Here is a 16,119-nt window from a genome sequence, read left to right as displayed (position 1 = left end):
GTAAAGTGAAGAGGGAATCTGCCCAGCTCCCCTCGACAGGCACTGTTAGAGGTGCTCCGATGGACCTGGAGGAGATGCTTACTGAATTCCAGGTGGAATATTTCTGTTGGGCTGGAATCCCAGTTTGACCAGTCGGGGTAGGTGTGCAGGGCCGTCTTTAATATTGATGTGACCCTGGGAAAAAATTTACTTGGGCCCCCTGGATCCCACCATCCCACACCCTAGCAAGCAATCACGCCCCCCCACCACAACACACACACAAAAAATGCACACATCTGGTAGAGTACAGTGAATGACTGTAAATACTTCCAGTTCTGAAGACTCCAGCGGCTCAGGATCAGTGCTCTGGGCAGCTGGGCTCAGGCTGGAAGTGGGCACCGCTCTGCAGGAAGGAGACCAGGGCTCAGCTCACCCTAGTGTTACAGTGCACCCCAGCACCCCACAGTATGCAGTATAGCACCCTATAGTATACAGCACCACACAGTATGCAGTATAGCACCCCACACTATACAGTACACCACAGTATATAGTTGAGCAGTATAGCAGCCTACAGTATACAGCACCCCACAGTATACAACACCTCACTGTATACAGCACCCCAAACTATATACGATACAGCCCCCCACACTATACAGTACAGCAGTATTGCACTCCACACTATACCGCACCCACAGTATACAGTATATAGACCCCCACAGTATACTGTACAGCAGTATAGCACTCCACAATATACAGCCCCCCACACTATACAGGCACCCCCCCCACACTATACAGGCCCCTCACACTATACAGGCCCCCCCACACTATACAGGCCCCCCACACTATACAGGCCCCCCCACAGTATACAGGCCCCCACAGTATACAGACACCCACACAGTATACAGCCCCCCCCCCCCACACTATACAGCCCCCCCCCCCACAGTATACAGGCCCACCCACAGTATACAGCCCCCCACACAGTATACAGCCCCCCACAGTATACAGACCCCACACAGTATACAGGCCCCCACACAGTATACAGGCCCCCACACAGTATACAGGCCCCCACACAGTATACAGGCCCCCACACAGTATACAGCACCCCACTATACAGTAGTTTACAGTATATTAACATAACAGCCCCTGTCACCTTTTTCTGATGTAATCTTCACACAAAAAAGCTCCACAGTTAACTTCTGCAACACTCCTGGTAGGACCTGTGATGACCTCATAGCCATGTGACCAGTAATTGCTAGGTCCTAGATCACATTCACAGCTCTAACAGTACGATGCATGGACTCAGTGCCGGCAGGCATGTCATGGCAGCACCCCCTGTGTAGCTGACAGCGTGACACCCGGGGCAGTAGCTAGCAGGGCTCAAGAGGCAGCTGCCTTGGGCCCCACAGGAGCAACTGGGCCCGGGGCAGCTGCCCCTTTTGCCCCCTTGGTAAAGACGGCCCTGTACGTGTGAGGGCCCCAGACTTCACTGCCATACAGGAAGATTGGTGCAATGATGGAGTCAAAGATTTTAAGCCAGACCCTCCCGGGTGCTTTGAGTGGTACAGTCGTCTTCTGATGTTGTATAAAGTCGTGCATGCTTTGTCTTTCAGCTTCTTAATGGCTGATTTGAAGCTCCCAGTTTGGTCAATTATCAAGCCCAGGTAGGTGGCTGTAAGAGGGCAGTTGTGTAGTGTGAAGGTAGGGGGCCTGGCTGAATTTGTTTTTCTTCTCTGGAACACCACAGTGTTGGTCTAGTTAAATTGATGGGAAGGGCCCATGAGGTGCTGAATTTCTCCAGAATGACTAGCTGGTCTTGGAGACCTTTCTCAGTTGGTGATAGTAGGAGAAGGTCATCCGCATACAGGAGAAATTTAACCTCAGTGTCATGGAGGATGAACCTGGTGTTAAGGAGGACTCCAGAGCCGCTGCCAGCTCGTTGATGTAAATGTTAAAGAGAGTTGAACTGAGGCTGCAACCCTGTCTGACTCCTCGGCTCTGTTGGAAGTAATCCGTTCTTTTCCCATTTACCTTCACTCTGCATCGGTTTTCGGTGTAGGAGCTTTTGATGAAGTCGTATGTCTTTCCTCCTATTCCGCTGTTCAATAGCTTCAGAAGCAATCCTGGGTGCCACACTGAGTCACAGGCCTTTTTGAAGTCCACAAAACAAGCATATATCTTTCCCTGCTTTGTGTTGTGGACGTGGCTCTAGATGAGGCAGTGCAGGGTGTAGACATGGTCTGTGGTGCGGTGGTTTGGCATTACCCCGCTTGGCTTTTACTGAGTACATTGTGCTGGGTGAGAAAGCCGAGCATTCTCTGGTTCAGGATACTGTTAAATAGTTTTCCCAGATTGCTGCTGACACATATCCGTCGGTAGTTGGCCGGGTCATACCTGTCCCCACTCTTGTGTATTGGGGTTATGACACCTTGTTTCCAGGCTTAGGGGAAGTAGCCAGCGCTTAGCACCATGTTGTACAGTTTTGCTATGGCTACCTGTATTGCTGGCGGACTCTACTTAATCATTTTGGGTGGGATGCGATCTGTGCCGCTGGCTTTCTTACCTCTTATGGTTGATATTCTCTCTGATATCTCCTGCAGTGTTATGAGTGAGTCTAGCGGGTTTTGGAAATCTTTAAATATCTTCCATGCTCTTCAGTTTTGACCTCATTTGTTCTTGGTCTGGGTTACATTCATCTTTTGGGATGTCTCTGTAGAGGTCTCTGAAATACTGGAGCCAGATGTTGCCGTTCTGAATATGGAGGTTGTTTTTCTTCTCATTTGTGCCCAGGTGGTTCCATAGTTCCTAGAAGGAGTTATCTTGGATGGCATCTTAAAGCTGTGATCTATCTATCTATCTATCTATCTCATATCTGTCTCATATCTATCTATCTATCTATATCTATCTCATATCTATCTATCTATCTATCTATCTCATATCGGTCTCATATCTACCTATCTATTTATCTATCTCATATCTATCAATCTATCTATCTCATATCTATCTAGCTATCTATCTATCTATCTATCTCATATCTATCTATCTATCTATCTATCTATCTATCTATCTATCTATCCATCTATAAGCTAGAGGGGGAGTTTGAACAGATCAGACAGACTTCAATACAAACAGCCTTGTAAAGAAAAACAGTATCCTCTTCCTTAGGTCGAATGCACGCGGCAGTGTTCCGTGGCCGAGAGCGGTCCGTGGTATGCCGGGCTGGATTCCTGTTCAGAGCAGGAGCGCACAGCGTCATTGGTTGCTATGACGCCGTGCGCTTCATGCCGCCGCTGCTGTACAGTAATACAGTATACAAGTGTATTACTGTACAGCGGCGGCGGCATGAAGCGCACAGCGTCATAGCAACCAATGACGCCGTGCGCTTCTGCTCTGAACAGGAATCCAGCCCGGCATACCACGGACCACTCTCGGCCACGGAACACGGCCGTGTGCATTCGGCCTTAGACAGGTTAATATATTTAGGGGCAGTCCATCTGTATCCGCTGGTAGTATATTGCATGAAAAGCAAAGGTTTGGCACAACCCAGTTTAAAAGATTTTGGTAAACACAATCCAAGTGTTCAATAAATGTTAGAATTTTATTTATGGTCAGGGCTAGGACAACGTCGGCGCACGCAGAGACACCTGCCCTGAACATAGTGGCTGAATTGTGCCGGGAGCCACGGCGCGGGTACACCAGTGAAAAAAGGGGGCATACCTGAAGGGAGTTTAGAGAAAAAGGGCGGGAGGGAGGGGCGTGAGGCTCGGGCGCCTGGCTGAGCGGCAGGTGGGGGGATAAATAGCCAGACGCCCCTCCCACAAAGGCAGGCTGTTAACAGCCTTATTATTTATGGTCAGGGCTAGGACAACGTCGGCGCACGCAGAGACACCTGCCCTGAACATAGTGGCAGAATTGTGCCGGGAGCCACGGCGCGGGTACACCAGTGAAAAAAGGGGGCAAAAAACATCAGTTAGGTACAACACGCTGACAACCTGGGCGATCCAGGGACGCTGACAACCTGGGCGATCCAGGGACGCTGACAACCTGGGCGATCCAGGGACGCTGACAACCTGGGCGATCCAGGGACGCTGACAACCTGGGCGATCCAGGGACGCTGACAACCTGGGCGATCCAGGGACGCTGACAACCTGGGCGATCCAGGGACGCTGACAACCTGGGCGATCCAGGGACGCTGACAACCTGGGCGATCCAGGGACACCGACAACCTGGGCGATCCAGGGACACCGACAACCTGGGCGATCCAGGGACACCGACAACCTGGGCGATCCAGGGACACCGACAACCTGGGCGATCCAGGGACACCGACAACCTGGGCGATCCAGGGACACCGACAACCTGGGCGATCCAGGGACACCGACAACCTGGGCGATCCAGGGACACCGACAACCTGGGCGATCCAGGGACACCGACAACCTGGGCGATCCAGGGACACCGACAACCTGGGCGATCCAGGGACACCGACAACCTGGGCGATCCAGGGACACCGACAACCTGGGCGATCCAGGGACACCGACAACCTGGGCGATCCAGGGACACCGACAACCTGGGCGATCCAGGGACACCGACAACCTGGGCGATCCAGGGACCCTGACCACCTGGGCGATCCAGAGAAGCTGACAACCTGAGCGATCCAGGGACACTGACAACCTGGGCGACCCAGGGACGCTGACCACCTGGGCGATCCAGGGACCCTGACAACCTGGGCGATCCAGGGACCCTGACAACCTGGGCGATCCAGGGACCCTGACAACCTGGGCGATCCAGGGACCCTGACAACCTGGGCGATCCAGGGACCCTGACAACCTGGGCGACCCATGGACGCTGACCACCTGGGCGATCCAGAGAAGCTGACAACCTGGGCGATCCAGGGACCCTGACAACCTGGGCGATCCAGGGACCCCGACAACCTGGGCGATCCAGGGACCCTGACAACCTGAGCGATCCAGGGACACTTATAACCTGAGCGATCCAGGGAACCTGACAACCCGGGCGAACCAGGAACATTGACAACCTGGGCGATCCGGGAGGCACTGAGATCCCGGGGGGGCCAGGGGACCCCGGCCATACGTAAAGACCAGGAGACAGAAGCAGATTGAACCAGAAAACGATAAACCACTGATTTCTGAGACCGTAAAGTGAAAACACGTAAGTCGCTAATTCTGGTATTGTGATGCAAGGCAGATAAACTTAAAATTAAACGTACAGAGCCCCAACTAATTTGGCAGGGGACCCAAAACTGCGCCCCCCCCCCCCCCTGACAGCGGGAGGGCAACCTGCATCCCAAAACCAGAATTAATAGATATGCCAAGATAGCATGGTTATAAGTGAAATCAACCTATGACACCCTTTTTTAACACAATAGGCTCTCATGCCGAGCCGGCATGTGACCGGCAGTTCCCTGACTAGAACGCCGCTCCCCCAACCCCGCCGCCCGCACTCGTGCGAGCGCAACATGCTGGGGGGAGCGGCAATCAAGCGTGCACCAGCCGGGGGCAGGGAACCAGGTCGGGTGCGAGACGCAGCTAGCACGGAGCCAGCTGAGCCTTGATCACCCGGCAGGCTGGCGTGCTGCGATCCGGATGTCGGCGGAGCGTGAGGCCAATAAAGGTGAGTAAAATGCCCATCGGACCAACAACCTACCTGGTAGGATATGAACAGATTTGGAAGCACGGCTCCAAAACCCCAAATGCTAAAGTTGGAGCTAATGAAATGAAAATGACCCTGAGTAGAACCGAAGTTTGCCGCCCTGCCTTGCTAATCAACTATAAACTGACTTACCAGAGAGCGCCTCGGAATTGCCTGGCCGAAAACGTAGAGAACGTACAACTAAAAGCCAATCTAAAGGGAAGAACAACACAACGTCAGAATTAAAAGAATATATACGAACCCCCTGAAGAACCGGGAGACACAGACAACCTGGGCGAACCAGGGACGAAGACAACCTGGGCGATCCAGGGACAGAGACAACCTGGGCGATCCAGGGACAGAGATAACCTGGGCGATCCAGGGACAGAGACAACCTGGGCGATCCAGGGACAGAGACAACCTGGGCGATCCCGGGACATTGACACCCTGGGCGATCCAGGGACATTGACAACCTGGGCGATCCAGGGACATTGACAACCTGGGCGATCCAGGGACATTGACAACCTGGGCGATCCAGGGACATTGACAACCTGGGCGATCCAGGGACATTGACACCCTGGGCGATCCAGGGACATTGACACCCTGGGCGATCCAGGGACATTGACACCCTGGGCGATCCAGGGACATAGACAACCTGGGCGATCCAGGGACATAGACAACCGAGACAGACGCACAATGCGACTGAAACAAAACCGCTGACTTGAAACAGTAAAGTGAAAACTTCCCCTCAACTAGACCGCAAATTCTGGCATTATGATGCTGTAGGGTTTGAAAACTGTTAAATATGCAAGAATTATTATATGTATTTATATATTTTTTTTTTAATTATATTTAAACTCCCCCTCTCTTCTTCTTTTTTTTTTTTTAAAATAGCCAGCCTGCATCGCTGCTCTGAAAAACGGGCACACGCATGGTGTGTTAAACCCGCCGGTAACCTGCTGGAGGGGTTAGGGAGCATGAATGAAGCAATGCCCCCCCCTGAACGCAGGAGTACCCCTGCACCATAACACCGGAATTTGACAACCCTTGCTGTGCTGGAAGCACTGCTTCAACAATCTCAAATATAGCTTTGCCCTGACTCTACCACTGGCCCTTTAAATCCTTCATGACCCTTATCCGATAACTCTGAAGGATTTAAATGCAGCCTTATGGAAAAATACAGATGACATACGGTGATACCACGGCATACTCATCACCGCTACATCTAGCTGGGTTAGGCACTCTCCAGAACCATCTACCTCCCCTGTACTCCCATCATATGCTTTCTCCCCTGGTAATCTGGTGGGGTAGCAAAGTGGCCCCCCTCCGGACCTGACTCCTGGACACCGATGAGACGGAAGAGCACAAGCTAGGACACCGCTCCCCCGACCCAGCCGCCTGTAACTGCGTGGGCGGAACGTACTGGGGGAGAGCGGCATCCCGACCGCGCCACCCCCGAAGCCAGATACCAGGCCGGACGTAAAGTAAAGCTGGAGCGGGGACGCTGTACCCCGATTACCTGACAGGCTGGCAGCGAAGCTGACGTCGGCGGCACGTGACCACGGTAACCCGGAAGTGACGACACTGAAGGAGGGAGCGTGAAGCCGCAGTGATGCGTGAGGCTCGGGCGCCTGGCTGAGCGGCAGGTGGGGGGATAAATAGCCAGACGCCCCTCCCACAAATGCAGGCTGTTAACAGTTTTGAGGTGTAAACCTCTTCTAAATTTTACCTGAGTGAGTAAGAGGTTTTTACATCAAAGCGCATTGGTACCATTGAGACTAATAACACAAAATTTATATAACACATGGATTGTGTTTAGGAAAATCTGTAAGTGGGTTGCATTAATCCAAAGCTTTTTATGCAAACTATCTATACATCTGAGACCCAAAGGGATCAAAAACACAGCCTGGAAACTATAGGCCGGTAAGTCTAACAGTCTGTCGTGGGTAAACCGTTTGAAGGTTTTCTAAGAGATGCTATCTTGGAGTACCTCAATGAAAATAAGCAAATAACGCCATATCAGCATGGCTTCATGAGGGATCGGTCATGTCAAACTAATTTAATCCGTTTCTATGAGGAGGTAAGTTCTAGACTTGCCCGGGGTGACTCAATGGATATCTTGAGCTTGGACTGGGAGAAGATGTGTGTACATGGGTAAGTAACTGAGGGTAGTTATTAACGGTACACACTCAGATTGGGTTACCGTCACTAGTGGTGTACCTCAGGGGTCAGTATTCTCTTCAATATATTTATTAATGATCTTGTAGAAGGCTTGCACAGTAAAATATACATTTTAGCAGATGACACTAAACTGTGTAAAGTAATTAACACTGAAGAGGACACTATACAGCTACAGATGGATCTGTATAGACTGGAGGCTTGGGCAAAGAAGTGGCAGATAAGGTTTAACACTGACAAATGTAAGGGTATGCACATGGGAAAGAATAATGCAAGTGATCAGTACATACTAATTAGTAACACACTGGGTAACACTCACATAGAAAAGGACCTAGGAATTTTTGTGGAAAGCAAACTAAGCTGTAGAAACCAGTGTCAAGCAGCTGCTCCCAAGGCCAATAAGATTATAAGATGCATCAAAAGGGGCATAGATGCCCGTGATGAGAATATAGTCCTGCCACTTTACAAATCACTAGTCAGACCACACATGGAGTACTGTGTATAGTTCTGGGCTCCTGTGAACAAGGCAGACATAGACCTGGAGAGGGTTCAGAGAAGGGCAACTAAAGTAATAACTAGAATGGGTGGACCTCAGTACCCTGAAAGATTATCAAAATTAGGGTTATTCACTTAAGAAAAAGGACGACTGAGGGGAGATCCAATTAATATGTATAAATATATCAGTGGTCAGTACAGAGATCTCTCCCATCATCTATTTATCCCCAGGACTGTGACTGTGACGAGGGGACATCCTCTGCGTCTAGAAGAAAGAAGGTTTGTACACAAACATAGAAGAGGATTCTTTACGGTAAGAGCAGTGAGACTATGGAACTCTCTGCCTGAGGAGGTGGTGATGGTGAGTACAATAAAGGAATTCAAGAGGGGCCTGGATGTATTTCTGGAGTGTAATAATATTACAAGCTATAGCTACTAGAGAGGGGTCGTTGATCCAGGGAGTTATTCTGATTGCCTGATTGGAGTCGGGAAGGAATTTTTTTCCCCCTAAAAGGAAAAAAAAAATTATGGTTTCTACCTCATGAGGTTTTTTTTTCCTTCCTCTGGTTCAACTTGCAGGATAACAGCCCAACTGGATGGACAGAAGTCTTTTTTCAGCCTATGTTACTATGAGGAGTTCTGCCTCTCTCTTAGATCTTTTCTACTGTTCTCCCAAGGTGCGACTGCTTTGGAGAGCACTGTGACTACTCAGTAGGAGCACAAGTGTTACAGTTACTTATTTACAGCTTTAAAATAAGTGAATCTAAGTTACCATGACAACACTGAACATGAATTCGGCTTCGACTTTTAACCTTTTGCTGCAAGGAAGGAAATATCCTGTTTCATATTAGATTAATATTCGTTAGATCGCAAGATTGCTAATAAATGTATGATTGCCAGGTGAACCCAAGTCCCTTATGTGCACGGAGCAGCAGTGATGGTGGAATAGGTGGCGCCACAGACGGCTAAGTACTGCTGAAACAATATTGCCTCCACAGGTTAGAGGATTTTAGTAAAAGACTGGAGAAACGCTTTAGAGAGAACCTCTTTTAGTTAATACTTGCATGCTCTGTGAAATAATAATCTAACCTACATTGTGTAGTTCCTCTGTTATTGGTCTTAGAAATTTATGTATACAATTGACAACTGGATGTTGCTATTCCCCTTGTCAATTGGTTGTATCCCTGCTCAGACTGACAGACAGTGTAGGGCCCCAAAAAACTAGTAGGAATAAATGTATTGTCGCATGCCAGTTTCTTCATGAGGACTTTGGGGGCATATTTCATGCCCAAATCCATGTTTAATCTGCGTCCCACTGCCATTCATGCAGTTGTTTGAAATCTGCATCACGAATATCAGGAGAGGGTCTGACACGATCCACGATCAGCTGTTTTACACACACTGTAGTTTCCGGTGTGCTAGAGCTTGGCTTCCATTCATCTGAATGGATACTGAGCTGCAGTACCGTGGCACAGCCACTATAATGTGGATGGAACCTTCTGCTTCTGGCTCCGTCCACTGTGAAGCATCTGGTGCCGGTGGAAGGCGACACAGCTAATTGGTGGGAGAGTCGGGTGTTGGACCGGCACTGATGACTTAACCTGAGGATTTCTAAGTCTCAAGAACCCCTTTAAGACACTCTAGACTACTGGATATTTAATATGACATGAATTTTGCAATCACGGATTGCTACAGACACCCTAGATATGTTTAGGCGGCACATCCATTACTGCAAAGCTGCTGGTGTGTGCATAACAGCTTTCCTCTTACCCTCCTGCCACCACTAACAGAGGTGTATAACCCGCCCTTGCTTCTACAGCGTCCTTAAATACATATTATATCAAACAGTTCTGGGTGACAAGCTCATATAATGAGTATTTCTATCCCCCTGGAAATCATAGCATCTTAAAAGGATCCCTATAGACTCTGACATGCTGTTTTATGGAAACACCCCAGAACATTTGTGTGTTCGGGTTATAAAAAAGTTGCTGCTACGTATGCAGCTCAATTGTCCCTTGAAACTGATGTTGGTCTCATTACATAACAGACATCCGTAAAATGAGAGGGTTTTATAGGAACAGATATCTGTCATGTTAGCAGTGTATATAAGATGCCATCTGAATAGTATGGATGCTCATACATTTGACAGTGTCATCCTGAATAAGGCAGGAGCTTCCTTCCCTCCATTGTCAGTGCTGTGTACGGTGCTGCATTCGAGAAAGACATGCTGGCATCATGTATAACATGGATGATGTGTGGAGGTGCCTCTCCTCTGCTGCCAGCTCTTACCTTTAGGTGCTGCAGTTGGAGAATTTGGTCTTCAAGCTGTTGTCTTTTGTCCTCAATTGCAGCCTGGCGTTTTCTTTTTTCCTTTGTAAGAGAAGGAAAGAAAAGGCAGAGATGAGAAAATGCTGTGGCTGCCGATCAGCTGCTGTTAGCATGTGCTAGCTCTGCTGCTCCTGAGTGCTGAGGGACATAACATGCTATGAAGAAGACTAAGTGCTACACACTGACATAGAAAGGAAGCCAGCAGCTCCCTCTCACTGATAGCTGCTGCACTCCCAATTTAAAGGGACATTCATATAATATGTCACCTAGACTTTTCCCATCATTGCCATGATCCCGTATTACAGTCCTCCTTATATTACAACCACAATGGCAAAATGAAAAAGGCAGCAGCAAAGGTCTGCATATCAATAAAGCATGAAATTGACACATCTACAAGAAATCTATATAAAGCAAACCCGTAATTACAGTGATGATCAATGGTTTGGGTGTGGCTTCTTACAGTGACAACTCTTGCTTCGTAGGTACCAGTCTGAGTATTCCTCTCCCAACAGGTGCAGTGCATTGCAAATCACTGCGCAGTAAAGGGAGGCTAAACTACCTAAAGATCATGCGCTGTACATGAAACATGACCATTTATTATTAGATGAAAAGCAGAATAGCAACCTGACAAGATGAAGGCAGATTTTGTTTGAATTTTACAGGGACCCTGTCTCTAGATTTCACAATCCAAGCTGCATACATTATTATATAGATCTTTAGACCTGATGAGGCTGGCGTACATACTATGAAAATCCATGTCGGATTGGCTGGATAATCCTTTCTGAAAGTTTTTATGCCTGAAATAAAAATATGCATTTTATAAGTCCGGCAAGAGCTGGGTAAAATATAAGGCATCCTGACTTGTAGTAAGTACACCAGCCTCATCAGGTCTAAGAGAGCTCTTTAGTAATGTATGCAGTTACGTTGTGAGATCTGGTGACAGGTCCACTTTAAAGAACATCCCAGATTAAACCCAAAACGAGTAATGGGACATAGAGGGATCTCTTGAGGGTTGCAGCCATGGGGAATTGGAATTTCTCACTCATGCCCTGCTACTGTGTATCGATCGATAAAGAGAGCAATTCATATGACATACATTTTAGGGAATGGATGAAAATACAATATTCTATCATACTGTTTAAACAGAGGCAGTCAACCCATTCACGACCGCCCTACATATATATACGTCGGCGGTCGTGACTTTAAATACGGTGCCCACTCGTGCATGCAATGGGTGAAATACCCGCGGGGTGCCTGCTGTTTTAAACAGTGAATAAAAAATGATCACCCTAAAATGAAAAAGTACAGATCACCCTGTAAAAATATGAGCCCTCACACAGCTCTGTACACATAAAAATAAAAAGATATGGGGGTTAGAATATGGTGATGCATAGAAAAATTTAGGGGGAGATTTATCAACCTGGTGTAAAGTAGAACTGGCTGAGTTGCCCATAGCAACCGTTCAGATTCGACCTTTCATTTTCGAAAAGAGCTGTGAAAAATGAAGGTTGGAATCTGATTGGTTGCTATGGGCAAAGTTCTACCTTACACCGGTTCAGTATTAAAACACAAGAAAAACTATACATGTGGTATCATTGTAATCATACTGACCGGGAGAATGAAAGTAACAGGTAAGTTTTACTGCATAGGAAACGCTGTAAAAATAAAACCCATAAAACTGTGACGGTATTGTTTTTTTTTTTTAAACTTCCACCCTATTTGGATTTTTTTTTTACTGCTTCCCACTACATTGTATACAACTGTAAATGGTGCCATTAGAAAGTACAACTTGTCCTGCAAAAAACAAGCCCTCATATGTCTATGTAAATGGAAAAAGAAAAAAGTTATGGCTTTGGGAAGGCTGGGAGTAAAAAACAAAAATATTTTTTTTTTTTTTTAATTACTCGTCATTAAGGGGTTAAAAACATTGAAATGCCTTAGTATTAATTTACATGAAACAGTCTATATTCAATTCATGAGCGATTGCTGCTATAATCATATTTTCACGATCATTATCTTCAGTCTTATTGCTGTATAGTAATTAACCCATGACAGGAAGCCAAGGGGATTCATCGTGCCTTGCTCTCCAGAATAATGGCTTTAAAAAGTCACACAATAGAGGCGTTGCCAATTTTTGTGTCCATTACACATACATTTTGCCACTTTTTACACCACTCACTTAAGTTTTGAAAATTGGGTGATTAAGTGAAGAGGTTAGCTATGCAAGTGAGTTTCACTCCGGATTTTTAAAAAGTCGCAAATAAAATGTCTCAAGAGTGCTTGTATGAACACTTGAGTAACATTTCTAGACCAAAGTGTTACATTTAAAGATGCACTAAATTTAACAAACACCATGTGACATCTGATAAAGTACGCCAACACAGACTACTTAAAAACTGACTTCAAACATTAACTTCATGATGAATTTCTCTCAAAGTTTTTTTTTGCTACTGAAAGTGATAGTATATCACAGGGATGCTCAACCTGCGGCCCTCCAGCTGTTGTAAAACTACGACTCCTACCATGCCCTTCTGTAGGCTGATAGTTGTAGGCTGTCCAGGAATGATGGGAGTTGTAGTTTTGCAACAGCTGGAAGGCCGCAGGTTGAGCATGCCTGGTATATCATTAGCAAATTCCTCATTGGTGGAGACTCAACAGTTGGGCCCCTGATCATCAGAATGAAGGGGCCGCAGAGCTAGGTAACTGATGCTCGGCCACCCACTGTGCAGAAACTACAACACAGTTTAATTTGCTTAACTCCTTAGTGACCAGACTTCTTTTGCCCATAGTGACCAAGCAATTCTTTTCATCGTCGCATTCCTAGAAAACTTTTTTACTCTTCCATTGATAGTCTATCTAGTCGTATGAGGGCTTGTTTTTCGTGGGACAAATTGTAGTTTTAAAGGGAACCTGTCACCGGGATTTTGTGTATAGCGCTGAGGACATGGGTTGCTAGATGGCCGCTAGTACATCTGCAATACCCCATAGCTCTGTGTGCTTTTATTGTGTCAAAAAAACTATTTGATACACATGCAAATTAACCTGAGATGAGTCCTGTCCTTGACTCATCTCACATACAGGACTCATCTCACATACAGGACTCATCTCAGGTTAAAAAGTACTGATTAACTGTTTCTGGGGGGGGGGGGGGGGGAGAGAAAAACAGCAATGCTGCCGCTGAGTTTTTACGTTCTTCAACAATAAGTAACATGACAACTTCATTCTCTGGGCCAGGTCTGTTAGGCTAGTTTCACGATAGCGGCAAGGAACTCCGGCAGGCTGTTCCGGCGGGTGAACAGCCTGTCAGATCTGTGCTGCCGCTACTGCATGCGTGCCCCCGGACTACCGCTCCGGCCCCAATGACTATGATGGGGGCGGGCCGGAGTTCCGGCGGCAGCACGGCAAACATGCAGAGAGACGGCCGGGATAAAACTATGACAAAAAAAAAGCTTTTTTTTTTCCAAAAAGGAAAATGCCAAGACCCATCATTTTTAATTTTCCTTTCTATGGAGCTGTGTAAGAGCTTGAGTTTCTTAAGCCACTCTCGCTAATTTTACAAAACAGGAGCATGGCGAGGGTGAAGTGTGGTCATTCATCATCAGCTCATTCATCATCATTTACGTCAAACTGGTGGATGACTGAATAACAACTGAAATCTTCAGCAGCTCCGAGCTCCCGTAGACTTCATTCCGGTAGCACTTCATAAATTACATGGCTCCTCTAGTAGCACAGGCACAGATGCCGGTCTTGATGAATCAGGGCCTTAGGGTAAGTACACTTTTTAGCGACATGCTCGATAAGGGGGTGGAACTTAGTGGGAAGGGGGGCGGGTCTACTATGTGCCATTTTGTGCCAAAGCTGTGCCTCAAGTCTTACATAAAAATCTGTTTCAAAGTAAGCCAACCAATAGTTGGTATCGAGTCAGTGAAAAGTGTCTATCCCTGTACTAGATTTATCATCCAGCTTCACACTAGTATTCTACACATATGTAATACACTTATGTGGGAACTAGGCCACTAGTGGTGTGCTTACCATCGCAATTGCTATGGGGCCCATGGTGAGGCCCCTGTGTCGGGCTCCTACTGCTTCACAACATACATCCATGGGGTTTTCCAACAGTCACCACTGGGGGAGCTCGGTGCAGAGATTTTTTTAAAATTTTTCCATTAAAGGGCTTCTGTCAGCCCACTAAACCGTTTTTTGTTTTTTTTTTGGTTAATAATAATCCCTACACTGCGAGCTCCCTATACATAAGCTAAATATTCATTTTGGTTCAGTAGATTTTTAAAAAAAGCTATTTTTATAATATGTAAATGGGCTGACAGAAGCCCTTTAAGGGAATGTGTCATCAGAAAAAGATCTATTGTTTAAAAAATATGTTTAACATAAAAACGTGATTTAGAATTTTTGGTGATTGTTAAAATTGTTTTCCATGTCACTATCTACATAAATATCTCATTGTTCTGGGGCCATTGTAGGGCACCACCAACTACTCTAACACAATGGCCACTGAATGTACGTGTTGAAAATAAGACTTGGTCCAAATGATAACAGCAAGATACAATACGTGGCAAATGCCAGTGGCGAGACAGCTTTAAATAGCTAAAAGGCAAGAATAGTAATGCTGTTGATAATGATAACGTCACAGCTATTATCGTGTCTCCACTTCCCTCAACTTTGTGCAGAATGTTGTACAGAGTGATGTAAATTGTGTGGGTGCTAATCCTAATACAGAAAATGGCAAAACTATAACAAAAGAAGTTACTACATTCAATAGAGCAGTAAAGCTGGTATATAATTATCCACATCAAGAAACAGGATGAAGTAAGACAAAAGGCTAAAACAGAATAAGCATAAGGAGAACGCTACATGAAGACCTGTATTTGTACATGCATGCTGGAAATTGCCATTTAATCTTACATTGCATTGATTTACACTGAACCAGATATTTTACTGAGAGTCTTGGCAGAAAGCTTAGAGAAATATTAGGAGCTCTGGATCAACACACAAGAAGGATTTCCATGCAAGTGGATTTAGATGAAGTAATTATCAGGAAGGGACTTTTTACATGCAGCAATCATCTCCACTGTATGGGGATGAATGATTGCTACCGCCATCGCTCGTCCTCATACAGGTTCGTTGTTTCTGAGAAGCAGATTGCAGAAACAATGATTGTAGTGTCCGCATGAAAGATGGATTCAGTGACTGCACGAGCAGACGTATCAGTCCCACAGTCACAGTCCATCCTTAATATGGTGCAGCACTAGCTACGCACTGACGCAACCCTTGGCATTTTGTTTGGGCAGCTTATATAAATAGAGGGTGAGCATCATTGGTACCGGTACTGTTCCTACATCACTGTCCACACTGCTGTCCTCTTAACAGCGGCAGCCTTACTAGCAGACAAAGTGCCTGCAGATAACAGCCTTATTGTGATTCCTGAGGGTTGAGTGGTTTTTGGCTGCCATCTTTGTAGAAGTCCCCCTTATATTTTGA

General features: G+C 46.6%; 1 protein-coding gene across 3 annotated transcripts in view; it reads right to left on the bottom strand.

The window, feature by feature from the left end:
- The window catches only part of LOC122921092 (A-kinase anchor protein 2-like), a 376,427-nt gene that overhangs the window by 267,279 nt on the left and 93,029 nt on the right, over nt 1-16,119 (bottom strand). For all 3 annotated transcript variants that reach the window (XM_044271024.1, XM_044271040.1, XM_044271032.1), the window contains exon 2: nt 10,585-10,665. In XM_044271024.1, coding sequence (XP_044126959.1) covers nt 10,585-10,665 — 81 coding nt within the window. The remainder of the gene's footprint in view (nt 1-10,584; nt 10,666-16,119) is intronic.

This window comes from Bufo gargarizans, chromosome 1, assembly GCF_014858855.1.
Source record: "Bufo gargarizans isolate SCDJY-AF-19 chromosome 1, ASM1485885v1, whole genome shotgun sequence".
Taxonomy (NCBI): Eukaryota; Metazoa; Chordata; class Amphibia; order Anura; family Bufonidae; genus Bufo; species Bufo gargarizans.
This window is presented reverse-complemented; position numbering and strand designations above follow the sequence as displayed.